This window comes from Otolemur garnettii, unplaced genomic scaffold (assembly GCF_000181295.1).
Source record: "Otolemur garnettii isolate 467f Iridium unplaced genomic scaffold, OtoGar3 scaffold00039, whole genome shotgun sequence".
NCBI classification, from domain to species: Eukaryota; Metazoa; Chordata; class Mammalia; order Primates; family Galagidae; genus Otolemur; species Otolemur garnettii.
Window position 1 is genome coordinate 430,532 of NW_003852434.1, and position 16,572 is coordinate 447,103.

Sequence of the window (16,572 nt, forward strand, 5' to 3'; positions counted from 1 at the left end):
AATACTCAGAACTAGAAGGTCTGGGAGAAGAGTACCATGTTGAATATTCAGCACTAGAAGGTCTAGAAGAAGAGTACCATGTTGAATATATACAGAACTAGAAGGTCTGGGAGAAGATTACCATGTTGAATATTCAGAACTAGAAGGTGTGGGAGAAGATTACCATGTTGAATACTCAGCACTAGAAGGTCTAGAAGAAGAGTACCATGTTGAATATTCAGAACTAGAAGATCTAGAAGAAGAGTACCATGTTGAATATATACAGAGCTAGAAGGTCTGGGAGAAGAGAACCAAGTTGAATACTCAGAACTAGAAGGTCTGGCTTGGAAACATAAATCTCCTTGGATAGGCCATTTGTGTTTTTAACTATGCATTTTGTAAACACTGTCAACATGATACTAGACAGTAGTATACTGTACTTGGGATCTTTCTCAGGGTCCCCTACACCATTTTTGTGTTCAAATGTACATAATACAAAATTTATAGTTTTCACCATTTTTAAGTATGCATGCTGGTGCCATTAAGCCTATTCACATTGCTGGGCAGCCATCACCATGATCCATCTCTAGAATATTTTCGTCTTCTGAAATGCAAGCTCCATCCCCATTAAACAATAACTTCCTATTCCTCACCCCACACCCAGTCCCTGGAAACTACCATTATACTCTCTCTCTGTAAAACTGACTACTCTAGTTACCTCATGTAAGTGGAATAAGAAAATACGTGTCCTTCTGTGAACGGCCTATTGAACTTAGCATAATAATATCTTTAAGTCATGTTTTAGCGTGAGTCCATATCCCCTTCCCTCTCAAGGTTGAAATCATATTCCTCTTATTTACATACCATAATGGACACCCAGTTTTCTTCTCTTTTGGCCATTGTGAATGACACTGTTCTAAATGTGGAATTCCAAATATCTGTTCAAGTTCCTGCTTTCAAATCTTTTGGGTCTATGACCAGAAGAGGAATTGCTGCATCATGTGTTACTCCATGTTTGATTTTTTTTGAGAAGTCACCACATTGTTTTCCACAGCAGCTGCAGAATTTTCCCACAGTTTTAAAAAGGGAGTTTCACACATTATTCAATACCTTGATAAAACTGCTGACTGGTTTTGCCAGACACTGAAGTCTTGCAGCCTACTCATGAACGCTCCTATGGTATAGGGCATATACAGTAGAAAACAACACAGGTTCACCTTTACGTATAATTTGCATGAGCCAGTACTGTGAAAACTCATTCAACTTATTTTACAAATTTTCATCCTAAACATGGTCATTTATAGTTCACATTTTCTCAATTTTACTTGCTTAGAAGTAGAATTTTACACTTGATAAATTCCTCCTGTCAGTTTAACACATATCTCAATGGGTGGTTTCAATAGACTTTTTGGGAAGTTTTCTTATTGCTATGAAGTAACAGTGCTACCGATTAAAAGTGGAAATATGTTCATAATATAACATTTGTAAATGTTAAATATCACCATTATTGATATTAAATCACACTGCAATTTTAAAGTTAAATTTTTATTAATACTTTTATTTTGAAAAGGATAAAAGGTTAATGCTTAATATCTATGAATTTAACAAGAACAATTTATATCTCTGAAACCTGAAATTGAAATAATGAGTTACTTTTGTGCCAACTGCATCTAATTTATAAAGTATTCACAGCAGCTATTTTGACAATAGTATTCTCCTGACTGGTACAAAATAGTCATACAGATACAACATGTTTAGAGAAAAAGCATTTAAAAAAACTTCCCTAAAGAAATTTACATTCAGAATTTCACAAAATTATTAGTTAAAAACACAAATGGCCTATCCTAGGTGATTTATGTTTCCAAGCAAGACCTTCCAGTTCTGCATATTCAATATGATGCTCTTCTCCCATTCAAGTGAGTCTACTTTTGGGTGGGGGGGGGATCCTTAATAGCCTTTTGAATTGGGTATCTGTCATTCAGGATCTAAACAGTACTGATTAAGAAGAAATGTACCTTAAAACTTGAGTAATTTCTCCTGGCACCAGAAGTCACCCACCATGTTAATAGTGGAAAGACGGAACAATGGAACAAGCACTTGAACTTTGTCCTTCCTGGCATAACACCCTCCCATAATCTTTACATCTGACCATCTGACCTTCAGCAACTCAGCAAAGTTTCTGAAGAAAATCATTTAGAGAACAGTCTGTTCAATATGGCCTAACAATGCTCATCGTTTGCTTTTCACATCCCTTTTGCTCTCAGTTCATTCCTGATGATGCGCTGAATAGTTTACAGAATACTCTCCAGGGCTCCTAGGTCAACAAAGGACTTTTAACTTTTCCAGCTTTGTTAAGATAAAAACTACAGAAGCTGTACTACTATGTTGCTGTTGTAATATTCCCAGCCCCATCATGGTGCCACTGAGTGACACAAATCATGCCCAGTTTCTTTCAGGGAATATTAAGTAGTTTCTAATGATTTCTTTTCCCCTCAAGGTCAGCTACAAATACGAGAGGAAGTGTGATCAATAATTGGGATAATAATACAGTAGATGCAACCAGTTATTACTTGTTTATTTTTTTTTCTTTCTACAATGAGAGAGAAATATTTCTTTGTGGCACATTAATCTTCTCACCATAAAATTTAATCAAGTATTCAGTTTTAAATTTAAATGCTAGCCATTTATCATGCAAAAATGTTAAACTGCTAGGTAATTAATGATCTGAAATATATGGCAACTCCATTAAATTTAAATCATAGAATTGCTGTCTTTAATATCAGTAAGATGTTTCCCATTACATTTTTCCTGATATTATCAATTTTTTGAAAGTAAACTTTCATTCATTTTTTAAATGATTTCTCCCATGTCTCTCATTCTAATTATTTAACCACGTGTACACGGTTCAATAGATGATGCAATAATTTTGTTTTGATCTTTCTTTTATGTACAGAGTGTATTTCCCTTCAAATACGTCAATTCCAAATAGAAAAGAAAAAAAAGGAGATTATTTATCCAGCATCACCATATTAGCTCATTCGGAGTGGAAGATCATTAAGTCCATGGGATTATTTCTGTAGTTATTTATAATGAGTTAGACATAATACCTTAGGGCAAAAAAAGAGTATAAACATAACTCAGTGCATTTTATTGTCTGTATTGACTCTTGACAGACACAGACCTAACTCAGTCCTTGATACTGTTCAGTTAATTAATTTATGATGGGATGGAAGGCACAAACTAAACCATGTTGGAACATGGTGTACTACAAAGAGAGGAACATTGTTTCAATTTACCTTCACAAAGTGACAGGTTTTTGTTGGGAAAACATTAGAGTCTATAAGCTTGATTTAAACGTAATAGAATAACTTCTAATGCTTAATTCTTATTGCTCATTTTTTCAAAGATTTTGAAATGATATAGCATAAAAAAAAGTTCAAAGAGGAACTCATTGTTAAAATAAGAGATTATAGGACCCTAGAAAATATTAACCTTAAATGGTTTTGTTTCAAAGAGGAGTTAAGTGAAGAGCACAGAGACCAAATGGTTCCTTGAAGGTCAGATGCAAAGATCACGGAAGAGCTGGGGCGGTGATCCCAGTATGTATATTTTACTTGTGTTCCTCCTGTGATCTGGTATAGCTCTTGATTTAATTCTAAAATCACTAATCCTTGACATTTTAGAATTTTACTAATTTCTTGATACTCATATAAGAAAGGACAGGAATTTGATTTAGTAAAGTATAATGAACTATTTCACACTAAAAGTAGCTTTACGTAAACTACTCACATAAAAATGTATCACGTGTAGTTATGATTTAATAATAAAAAAAGTACCACATAATATTTTACAGAGTATCTCGCACCATACTAATTTATTAGAAATCCCAAAAGTGCAACATTGTTTGCTTTTTAATATTCAACAGTCCTAATACAGACTAAAGATAACAATAAACTACCTTAGTTCAGTTAGATTAAAAAACTTACCTCATAGCTGTACCATCTTTTTGTAATTAATCAAGTTGAATCTTAATTGTCATTAACTAAACATAACTTTTTTAAATCAAAGAGACATAAAATATTTTGAAGTGCATTTTCCCTGCCTAAGAATGGGTTCTGTGGATTGGAAGGGATTTTAAAGATAATTATTTCCCATTAGCTCTCTAATGCTTGAATCTACCTACGTTACGCTTATGAAATAATCACATATAATGTTCAGTAACAAAAAGCCTATTGCATCCATTGGCTGTCATAAAATCCATCCTTATACCATAATCTATCTTTGTACATATCTTCCTTATAATTCTTCATTATGACTTTTACACCATGCACATGTCATTATTTCTGGTCCCAAATTACAAGGGAAATAGTAAATTGTATTCTGTAAAAAAGTAGAAGTCATAATAATATATCTAAATTCATGTAATGATACTGTATTTTGGTGTACTGTATTATAACATCTAATATGTATGTGACATTTAGAATGGATGCACTGGGTGGGAAGAAAACCTGTTTATTTTTTGCCTCTTCTACTAGTTCTCTAAATTCGTATGTGTCTCTTTATTCCCTGACAAAATGTGTAATTTTAGGCTTATTGACATGAGCATAAAAGGTTATTTTCCAAAGAAATGTAAAAAAAAGAGAAAGGAAACAACAAAAAAACTTTAAAAAGCAGCTAATAAAATGAAGGGTGCTAAGTAGGACAAAGGCATGAGAAAACCAGTTTTCTTTACCTCTAGCTCATTGGAGAAGAAAAATACACATCAATGAAGAGGTACTGATTGATTGTGATAATCGACAGTGAAGAGTCTTGTTACTTAAATTCTACAATGTATTCTGTTGATATGCAAATGCTAAGCATCTTTGACATTATTGGCTTAAAATGACATTCTTATTTTAGGTTATAAAAGCCTACAAAAAGAACTGTGTATGTAAAAAAAAAATGATTGCATGGTATGTCAGATCCTAAATTTAGTATTTAAAGTAACTTAAAAAAAGGAATTTCTTATTTTTTAAAAGCATTAATCTTGGACAAGTTACTTAATCTTTAGTACATTTTTTTTCCCAGAGCTGCAACCTGGGGGTAATAATAGCACATTGTGTTGTTGAGAGAAGTGAGTTCGTATTAGTAAAGCTGAGGACAGGACATGACACCTAACACGAATTATATAAATATTATTGAACAAACAAATGTATAATTTTAAAAAATGCATTCATAATTTTAAAAAATAATTATACAGATTATTTTTCAATGCCTACAATATATAAAATTTTGTGCTCAGCACAGGAGTCTTAAAATAAGATTGACAGAAAGCATCAAGTGAGGGGCACACTTACAACTCGACTCAAACTGTACAGAAACAACTCATATAACAAGAACATTTGTACTCTGGTAATATCTTGAAATATAAGTACCTTGACTTTTCCATCAATCATGTTCCTTCCCATTTTACAACCTGCATTCCAAGACTTTTATTTCTTAGAATTCTCTGAGTCACTAATATTTGTATTATAGGTAACTCAGATTCAGAAAAACAAAGCCTGGCCATGTCCCGAGGGTGGAGGTCAAGCTTTCAAACTCCTAGGTTCCAGATCTTTCAACACTGTATGACCAAATTACTGTTTGAATTTCATATGGCATCTTCAAATATTAATCTACTTTCATATAAAATACAACAGATCATTTGTAAGTTGACCATCCCAGGGACAGTAACAAATGGATCAACATACATAAGTGATCATAAGGAGCTAGGCTGATTGTAGTGATAGGTACATGAGGTACATGTCCAGTGTATGAAAAGTAGGTCAACTTAAGGAGGTGGTCAGTGTAGGTAGGGAGGTGTTCAACTATGGAGGTTATACTATATGTTAATATCAAAATATTCACAGTGGATATGCATGAATCAAATTTAATTTTTAAAAATTTGATAATGATAATTTTTTAATTTTGATAGTGACAGCCAACTATCACAGATGGTTCTACCTTCTAAATCAAAGAAAACACATTTTCTCTCAAAAGTCAATAATAAGCAGTTATCAGGTATTTTTAGAGTACTTGCCAGTTATTATTACTCTAAATATTAATGAAGATACAAAAACAATAAGAGTAATAGTTCCTATTAAAAGGACCAATCATAGTAGATGAAAAAAGATAATAATTTAAAAGATGAGTAGATAATCATTTACTATAAATAGACAAATTTGAAGATATACGTAAAATCATAAATTCTTCAAAACAACATGTATTTTTATAGACCTTATCCCCTGTTCTTGTGCCCAGCTTCCTCATACAAGATATAATAAATCTGTTACTCTTTATTGTTTTTAATCTTTGTGCTTTTGGGCCTCAGAAAACAGTACCCCAATATGAAGGCCTCAAAGTAGCCTCAGAAATAAAAGTTTTTCTCTGCCCTTCTCCCATTCCCCTGTCTTTCCGTCCCATTCTGTCTAAAGGCGACCCACAGAAACGAGAATCCTTCTGCCCCCAGGAAGGGCAGAGAAACCAGAACCCTTTTTCTTGAAAGGCAGTCATAAACCTTAAAAATAGTGTTTGCATAACTTGCTTAACGACATTATCTGACCTACTAAGTTTGGCGTGGTCATGAGACCCCATTCCAGAGCGGGTCCTGCCCCAGAAGCAGTGCTGCTCAGAGAGGCCAAGAGGAGTCTAGATGGACAGGCCTTGCAGGGTAGCCCCTCCAATCATATTCCCACACAGCTGCCCGTACCTCAAACAGAAAAATAGACAACTTCCTCAGTGTCTTTGGGTCTTCATTCTGGAGGCTTCCATGTGTACAAGTTAAACAAACATACGCCATTTCCCTTATTAACCAATCTGCCCCATGCCAGTAATTTTTCAGGAAATCTTTGAAGGGACAGGGCCATGGCCCCCACAGTGCTCAGTAGGACTCTACCAGCTTTACATGAAACACTGAACACGTAAAACAACCTTACAAAATAAGTGCTATTGCTCTGATTTTATACCTAAGGGTATTTGATTTCTGTAAGATTAATATTTGCTTCATGTCATTGGCCTGCTATTTAGAGATGATACACAGATCTGTAGATTTCAGATTTTTGCCTTTTCTACCAATCAGTCTTCTCTAGAAAGGGAAAAGTACAAAGTTAATATTGGGTAATACAGCATTTGTTTATAGTTTTATTAGAAGACATATGCTACCATCTACCTTATAGGATACATTCATATGATATGTTTATTTTATTGGAAAACAGAATTTCTCCACCTGACGATGTGAGCAGGGACAGTTCCAAGTGGGCAACACGCCTTGTATCTGTAGAGAAGAGCTGCTCTCACGACACGGTGATACACCTGCAATTACTTTCAGTCATCTGACACATTCGCATTTACAGTACACGATAAAAAATACAATCGTACTGTACTGCACTGGTGAACTGAAACACTTCCGGCATCTTATCAGGTTGTCCTAACTCCTTGGAAAAATGGCACTTGTGTGTTCAAAGTACCAAGAAGCATCACCAAACTAAATGTAAACATTACAACACAATTTCCTGACTTAATAGGCTGGCTGGGCAAGGGACCAAATATTCTAATCCACTAAGGAGTAAAAATGATAATGAAAGGTAAAATGACGATGCTGACAAGGAAGGGGGACAATTTTTCTGGAATTTAAAATAATTTTATATTTGGTATTACAACCCACTGTTCCTAACTAACATCCGACATAAGAAAACAACTGTCCTTCTTTAGTCTTTAAAAAAAATTATCAACCAATAAACGATGAGCCCACGTCTTCCAGTAAGTTGAATAGTTGAATAGCGACAATATTAAACACAAAAGGATAATGGCAGGGATTACCCCACAGGCGGTGTCAGCTGAGATAGCTTAATTGACAAGATGTCTATCCTGCTTCCCTTTCCTTCTCACCCTGAACCTTCCACATATCCAGGACCTGGCCAGCTCAAGAATAAATTCCAGCTGCTCCTGGAGTCTCTGTCCACCACTAAGGTGATCAGCTTTCCTCTGCAGCAGAGAGGCTGTGGGTTGTTCTCCTGGAGGGGAGCACCCAGTGACAATAAATAGGGAATTCCTAGCACAGTGGGTGTTGCAAACTTAGGTTCCTGGTTGCTGGGAGCTGTTGGCTTTCTAGAACCATGTCTTGTGGAAAGGGGTGCAGCTGGAGAAGGGATGTAACCCAGTCCTCTCATGCACAGAGCACAAGAGTCTTGACTGCCCAGACTTAGGGCAGTGGTAGAAAGGAACAGATTCAAGCTTTGTGAGGCCTCAAATTTACAAAATGTGAAGGGATTTTTTTTTAAGAAAAAGTAACACAGTAAAATAGAAAAAAAAAAAAAAAAGCCAGTATCCCTTCTAAGGCAGGATGTGGGACCCAGTGCAGGTGACACTCCTGAGAATTAAGCTTCCTCAGCCTTATGGTAAATGTATTCCTGCCACCAGGGGGAAAGGGGAGGGGAAGGCACTCAGGGGATCAAAGGAGTTTTAAAGGGAGTTTGCCTGGCTTCAGAGACCAACAAAGGGACACGAAGGTGTCTCCTCTGAGGTCTCCCTCTGGGCAAGTATCCTGGCAGCTCCCTTGTCATGGGTGGATAATAATTCTTTGCCTCTCTTTCCTGGACTTCTTGATTCTCTTCACAAACGCACTGCAGCCCTTTAACAGCAGCTGTGGAGTTCAAGACGGTGCTGCTTTTACACTGGCAAGATTTTCATCACCCTCTAGATTTTTGGGGCGGGGCTGCTTCAGGTTCTCAGGCAAAAATCAATATCGGTCTTGTGTTTCCAACAGCATAGCGCACATCTGAAACTCTGAATGAGTCTTTTAAAAATGCCCTACTCGGCTTGTGGTTAGAAAGTTCCTTTTCCCAATTGAAACCTCTTCCAAAAGCTGCAGAAGAGACTCCACCTATCTCCTCTGACAGCTGCTTCCACCACTGAACTGACCAAAGTCCTGAAACGGTTTCTGTTTCTTTTGAAAACCTACACGGGGAAGAGGCTGTTTCACAAGCAGAGCAGCTTCGGATATGTAATGTGGCCATGCCGCAGGATCACATTATTTTATTAATGGAAGAGTTCAAAGGCACCAAGTGGAGAGTAAATGAAGGAGAATTATTAGTGAAGAGTCATAAGACTTTATATAAAAACTAAATGGAATTGACTTATGTTGTGTGCAACAATTTACTTACGTTCATTAAGAGTCAGTGATAGAGATTCAGAAAGGAATTTTATGCCAAGTGAATTCATATGTGTACATGTGTATTTCCCATGTATATAGTTCCATGGATAACACTCAACATAAATTAAAAGAATATCAAGACTCCTGATTCATTATAGTGTTACTAATTCAAGATAGTATGTTAAGATTGTAGCATCTTACACATTTTATCATAATTACAATTAATAATACAGATTCTATCTCAGCATCATCCTTATTGTAAGTACTTAGTAATATAAGCTATTGGTTTAATAACCATAATTTGCCAAGGATGCTAAATATATATTGACTTAATTCTCTTTTCTTATCTCATCATTACTGATGCCAGCACCCTAGTCCCAGCTACTATCAGTAACCACTGAAACGGTGTCCCTGGAGCCAGAAAATCTGTCCTCCATTTAGTGATGTCCTTATCAATAGTTAACAACTAGCTCCCTGGAAGAGGGGGAATGTCTTTACTTATAGAATTTGCTAACTTCTATAGTATAAATACACCCACCCACCCCCACCCTGTGGCTGATTTCAAACTTTTAATGTGAGGTCACTCAACCAGGATTTGGGGAGAAATGCCAACAATTTGGCCCTCCCAAGTGGGCTGCCCCCCACACACCCAAATTATTCTCTAACTAATAAGGAGAAAGGTCTTGAAAGGCAAATTTGACCATATCACATGAGTTTGTTACCTCCCACCAGATCTGTCCATTTCTCCGTGTTCCTACCCATCCCAGAGTACTTTAACAAGCCCTTCCATTTGCTAGAATGTTCTTCCATTGCTTTTTCACTTACTTAACTAATATCTTTCCAATCTTACTTCGAGAGTCACTTCCTCAGGGAAGTTTCCCTAATCTCTATTGCTACATTAAAACCCCTTAAGTAGTACTCATTTATATCTGATTTAAGACATTTATAGTTTTTGTTTTTGTTGCAGTTGGTTTTTTGTTTTTGTTTTTGTTTTTGTTTTGCTGGAGCTGGGTTTGAACCCACCACCTCTGGCATATGGGGCCAGCACCCTACTCCTTTGAGCCACAGGCGCTGCCCATGACATTTATAGTTTTAAATAACATGGTGAATGTGGCCAGATATTTGGGCATACTTTTAAGAGTGAGATTTGCACAAATGTATACACTTTCACACTCAAAGTAATGACCCAGGGATTCTATGCTTATTACCAAGTATTTGAAAACTGTATACTCGTTTTGGATTATATAGATTTTTTTAGTTTTTTAGTAAGTTTATCCTTTCCATGACATTATGAGCTACATATCAGACAAGACTGAAAAGTGAACTAAACTCTTGCCTTTGGTTTCCTGAATTAAGATGAATTTTAGAAGTAACAACAAGAGGAAAGCTCTTTCTCCCACTTTGTAATGAACAAAATGTAACTTTCCTTCTGAAAGGATTTAGTTTTTCCCAGGATTTAGTTTCTCCCTATCACTTGCTGTGCTGAAAAATTTACAGTTTATTTTGAATAGGAATTCCCCATGATTATTTCTCCTTATTATGTATGTCCAGAAACCGAGAAGTACATGAGAATAGTCAATAGTACACTTTCAAGATTAAAATATGTACACCTGTCATCAGAATACGACTAAAAGTTGATGAGGTAATAGAAATTTTCAGTCACAAAAGGTTATTAACTTTCTAAAATGATGTAATTATATATCAATATAATATAATTAAAACTAATATCCTAGATTTATTTTCATAAGTTCCATTGATATTTCAATAAATCTGATCCCACTTTAGACGGTCATATGCCTAACCAAAATCAGTACCTCACACTGGAGAAACAGTCTATGTAGCACTTATGCTGTGATTTAACTTTTTAGGTGCATGTTTTATCTCCTCACCTAAATTCTAACATCTCCAAAACATATGACCTTACATTTTCTTTTTTATGTATAATCTTAGATATTCTGAAGCTCATATAATGAGATGATTATTCTAGTTATTCTTAGCAAGAGACTTGCTGAGCTCTGAATTGAATGACCCTATGAGTCATGTATCAAAGATTCACTGGTTTATGAATTTATATATGAACCCTATAAAATTAAAGGAGAAGATTTGCATAAAGAAATAATTGCATCATCAATTTAAAGGAAATAGTAGGTATCCAAAGACAATGTCTCAACTACTAGCATAATTTTATGTCTACCATTTTTACTTATGGAATATCCAAAATACAAAAACCTAACAGACTACAAGATTTTGGTAACTCCATTAATGAAAATGTGATATAGCTATTTAACTAATACAGCTTTGTAAAAAATTTACAACATTCATATACAGGTTCCTCCTGAATCTGGTTTAAGCAATGCACCCTGAGGTTGATACAGTAACTCTCACATTAAAAAGAAACAAACAAATTACAGTTAAGAAAGTTCAATAAGAAACAAAATTACCCATGGGCTGAATTCCAAACCATAAAGTTATACTTCCTTTCCATCCCACAATCAGATGAAATAACAGGAAATAAAATTAAGTAGGTGAAAATCATTTAAAAGAGAAGGTATATATATATAAAGACTATATATATATATGTTGCTTTACTATACTACTTTAATATCTATAACTTAAAAATAATAAAGAACCCTGACTTTTAAAATGAATGATGATGATATTCCTACCTATATATATCCATTCTTTGGACTTCTTATTGTCTATCTATCTCTGTCTTCTTTTACCAACATTATCAGTCTGTCAAATGTGGAATCACGTTTCCTTACGAACTACACTCTGCTTCAGAGCTCATCACGTGATCTGGTTCTAGTCATTGTGGATTCAGCAATTGCTTCAGAATGGTGATATCCAACAAACTGAGCTAGTCAAAGCCAATGACTTTTTAAAATTTTGATTAAAGAGAAACAAACATGATCTATTTCCACTGAATATATTAAAAATATAAAAATCCATCCCAGTTGTTGCTGAAAGCACCAATGTCACCACTAAGGAACTCCAAGGAAACAAAAACTCCAGTCACAAGAGCAGAGCAAAGAGATGCAGATAGAGAGAAGGACTCTGGGCGAAACTGTATGAGAACCAGACCCAACTATACGTAAGAAAATTCTACCTTTACATATTGTTAATTGCATGGACCAGTAACTACCACCACTCCTAATTTTTCTTAAACCAGTTTGCAGTGGAATTTTCTCACTCACTCAAGAAAGTGTTTTGAGTTAATCACTGTCTTTACATTTATCTTGTGTTCTTGGTAATACAGTCCCACCTATCATTTAATTCTCAAAATAACAGTGTGACGTACATAGGGCATATGTAATTTCCATTTGATAGATGACATCATTAAGATCATAACCAAAGATATATTAGAAGAATTTAAAACACGAGATGTTTAAAATATAACAGAGACATTAATCAAGTAATTGATAATGAATTGAATATGAGATGTGAGGAAGGAAACATAATAAGATTTTAAGAAAAGAAAAATGACAGTAGCTTTACTTAAATATGGAAGTTAGAAAGAACAGAGAATTTACGGGGGCAATGAGACTTTCAATTGGTTTTAGACATACAGGTTGAGGATCCCAAATCTGAGTTTCTGAAAACTGAAACACCTAAAAATCCAAAGCTTTTTGAGTGTCAACATGATGATCAAAGGACATAATCATGGATGGTGCCTGTAGCTCAGAGGAGCAAGGTGCTGGCCCCATATGCCGGAGGTGGTGGGTTCAAACCTAGCCCTGGCCAAAAACTGCAAAAAAAAAAAAAAAAAAAAAAAGGACATACTCATCAGAGTATTTCTAATTTCAGATTTTCTGATTTGGGAAGCTTAACTGACATAAAGCAAATATTACACAATATGAAAAAATTTGAAATCTAAAACATTTCTGGTCCAAAGCATTTCAGACAAGGGACATACAACCTGCATGAGATTCTAAATCTGATTGATAAGTTTAAATGTTAGACTTGCATTCACAAGCACCTTAAGGATAAAAATATCTATCTGTAAGTTAACCGTATGTTAGTAATTGAATCTATGGAAGGGGTGGCATAATTAGCATTTTATAAACTATTAGATTTCAGATCCTTTACTAACATTATTTCACATGCCACAGTAAGGGTGGAGATATTGCCCCAGTTAGTGGATGAGGAAAGTTTTATACAGATGTAGCAGGGAAATACATTTAAGCTTTCTAATATAATTCAATTGACAAACAGATGTAATTTCCCTTCTATTAGACAAAAACAGCTTTTGGCACCTATAAATTAGACTGTATTAAGAGCAGTTAAATTGTTTTCACTTTTAGATTGTATTCATTTAGATTGTAATTCACCCTGAATTATAATCATTACTTTTTGAATTGGTTAGAGTTTCTCTCCTCTGTAACAAGAACTGAATATCTTCATGCAATCAAATGTTAATACATACATTGCTTCATTTAAATTCAATAAAATCAACATTATTGAACGTAACATGAAGGGTCTTTCTTATGATTTCACAATAACTACCAAGCAGGATCATGTTCCAGGAAACTCTGTCTTTGAGAGCTTATTATCCAACAGAAAGACATGCCAAAAAGAAAATATAATACAATGGAGAATGTACCCTAACAAATAAAAAATGAAATAAAAAAAAAATCTTGTCCCTAAAAAAATTGGTGGGGGCATCAAGGTATCTCCCACTTAGTCATGTGTTGGTTGGAGCACAATCCTTAGTAGCACATCATACAGTTCATAATCTGAGACCTTACAGCAGGCATGGTACTGTTTTCTATGAAATATCATCAGGAGATTTTCCTATTCATTTATATAATATGTAACTAGAAATAATCATAGTTTATCTCATGCTTCGAGTCTATGTATCTTATCTTTATTTAAGTCTCTTTGGCCATTATAAGACTAGAACTTTATAATTTATTTAACATAAGATCAAATTTAAATTTAAATTTAAAGTCTGAATCATATAAATGGCCAAATATGGAAACATTAAACAGTGTAAAGTTTTAATTGGTGGTAATCTAATACAAATATTTTAAAATAATAACATATTCCTTATAAAAATGCAAACCAACTTTAAGAGGAAAAATTTATATTAAGTACGGATTCTATTTTAGACTATTAAAGCCTAAAACTAGATAGTAAGTCATCCAAAAATAGTATATCAACAATCATGGTGTTCAGGAAATAAAGTACATGAGGCTATTTACCCATGTCCTTAGACAAGGTGACAAAATGAAACTTCAATGGAGGACACATGAAATGATGGTTCAACACCATTGAACACCAATGGTTCAACACATGAAATGATGAGACACAGCAGTTAGTAACTGTGATCATATAAAACAGATTTATTTTCAATGTAAAAATGTATGCTGCTTTTCAATTAATGTTAGCACATTCATTATATCTCGTAATTTCTGAGCAGTATAATTCTGATCAGTTATCCAACTGATTTTACAAGGCTCTGAAAAATTAAATGGAAAACTCACTGTTTGGAAGGCTCAGGACGTTTTGGTTCTTCTCTCTTCATGTCTATCGTTGGTTCCACAGGAGTGAGAACTACGGCAGCACAGGACACGACAGAATGATAGGAATCCTCCCGGCAAACTGTTTTGTTAAAAAAAAAAAAAAATTGATTGTACATGTCAAAATTATTCATGGGATATCCTTACTTATTCTTTGTCCCTTTTCTATTTTCAGTGAAATAGAAGATCTAATTCAATTAAAGTGTTAACTTTTAAATGATCCTTAGAAATATCACTTTCCAGTTCAGCCTTTCCACTCATACTCATGAGCTATATGACCCTGGGGAATGTTTCTTTTTTTAAGCCCACAGTAGAAGCACTTTACAGTCCTTGTTTAAAAAAACTTCTCATTAAAGAATGAAAAGTATGAAAGCTATACATTTACAGTAAAATGAAAGCTTTGCCACATGAACACACCCATTGAATGAGTATCAAGATCAATGAATAGTGCATTACCAAGATTCCAAAACCCCTCCCGTGCCCCTGCATGAATGCTGTGTGGTAGCTTCAAAGCTTCACCACTATTATCATATGTATTAATTTAGATAAAATTTCCCTGTTTTTGACCTTTAAACACCAATGTGATCAGACTCTTTGGAGAGCCTATTCCTTCATGTGTGAATTATTTCATTCATAGCTTTCAGCTGGAATAACATACCACAGTTCATTTATATATTTCATTGGTAATGGACATAGGTCATTTCCAGTTTGGGTTACTTCAACTGTCTATAAATATTCTTGTACTTTTCTCATAGGTGCATAAACATATTTATATTAGAAAACTATCTAGAAAACTGTCCCTAAAATAAGTTCGTAAGTTTTATGGTGTGCTTTGGTAGATACTGTCAAACAATATTCTGAACTGTTTTAACTATATTAATTTTTGTTACCAACAACAGAGAATTTCAGTTGTTTTATATCCACAGCAATACTCAGTATTGCCACTTTTACCATGCAGTTTTGTAGATCAGCAGTCCAGGTGGTTCAACTGGGTTCTTTGATTAGGGTCTTCCAAGGTCAACCTCAATGTGTTGGCCAGACCAGGCTCTTACCTAGTGCATCTGTATTAAGAATCCACTTCTAAAGTGAGATTCAGGTTGTTAGTGCAATTTACTTCCTTCCAGCAGCATGACTCAGGTCTGTTTACTGTCCTGGCTGTCAGCTAGGGACCACTCCGAGATACCAGGGTCATGGTACAGCCATCTCTGCAGAAGTGAGCATCCTTCACATTGAAGCCCTCTCATATTTTAAATCTGAGTTTTTCTTTTTCTGCTACCAATTGTGGCCAAAGGGAGGACAAAACTCTCTGCTTTTAAAGGACTCATGTGATTAAGTTAAGGCCATCTGAGTTATCTCCTTTTGATTAACTCAGTATCAACTGTTTGATAACCTTAATTATATCTGAGAAATCTCTTTTGCCACCTAATGTAGCACAATCACAGTGATGACATCCTTTCATTCTCCCAGCAAATGGATTTAAACAATGGCTGGGGTTACATGTCATCTTGAAATTTCGCCTACCACAGTCATCGCTTTTAGAGTATAGTAGTATGGCATTGTAACTTTAATTCATATATTCCTGATAACAAATGAAATCAAATATATACAGCATACGTTCAGTGCATACACAGTATTTAAACTGAATGTAAATAAAGGCTTATATTTGCTGAATGATTAAGAATCAAATGTTCGTAATCATTTGAAGAACTAAGGGGTGGGGATAAAAAAATAAATCCCTTCTCCAGTGCAGAAAGAGGCAAATAAAAATGAAATCCCATGTTGATTCAGGAGAAAACAAGATAGCATAGGGCATACGAACCAGCCAAAAAGTGCGGGGCCCTGATGGCAAAGGGAAAGGTGTAAGATACGATCCCATTGTTTTTCAGGAGATTCCCCCATACA

At 34.9% G+C, this 16,572-nt stretch overlaps 1 protein-coding gene across 1 annotated transcript in view; it reads right to left on the reverse strand.

Moving 5' to 3' along the window:
* The window catches only part of CCSER1 (coiled-coil serine rich protein 1), a 639,717-nt gene that overhangs the window by 332,042 nt on the left and 291,103 nt on the right, over window positions 1–16,572 (reverse strand). Inside the window, exon 5 of the mRNA XM_023513363.1 lies at window positions 14,635–14,752. Within this exon, the coding sequence (XP_023369131.1) occupies window positions 14,635–14,752 (118 nt within the window). The remainder of the gene's footprint in view (window positions 1–14,634; window positions 14,753–16,572) is intronic.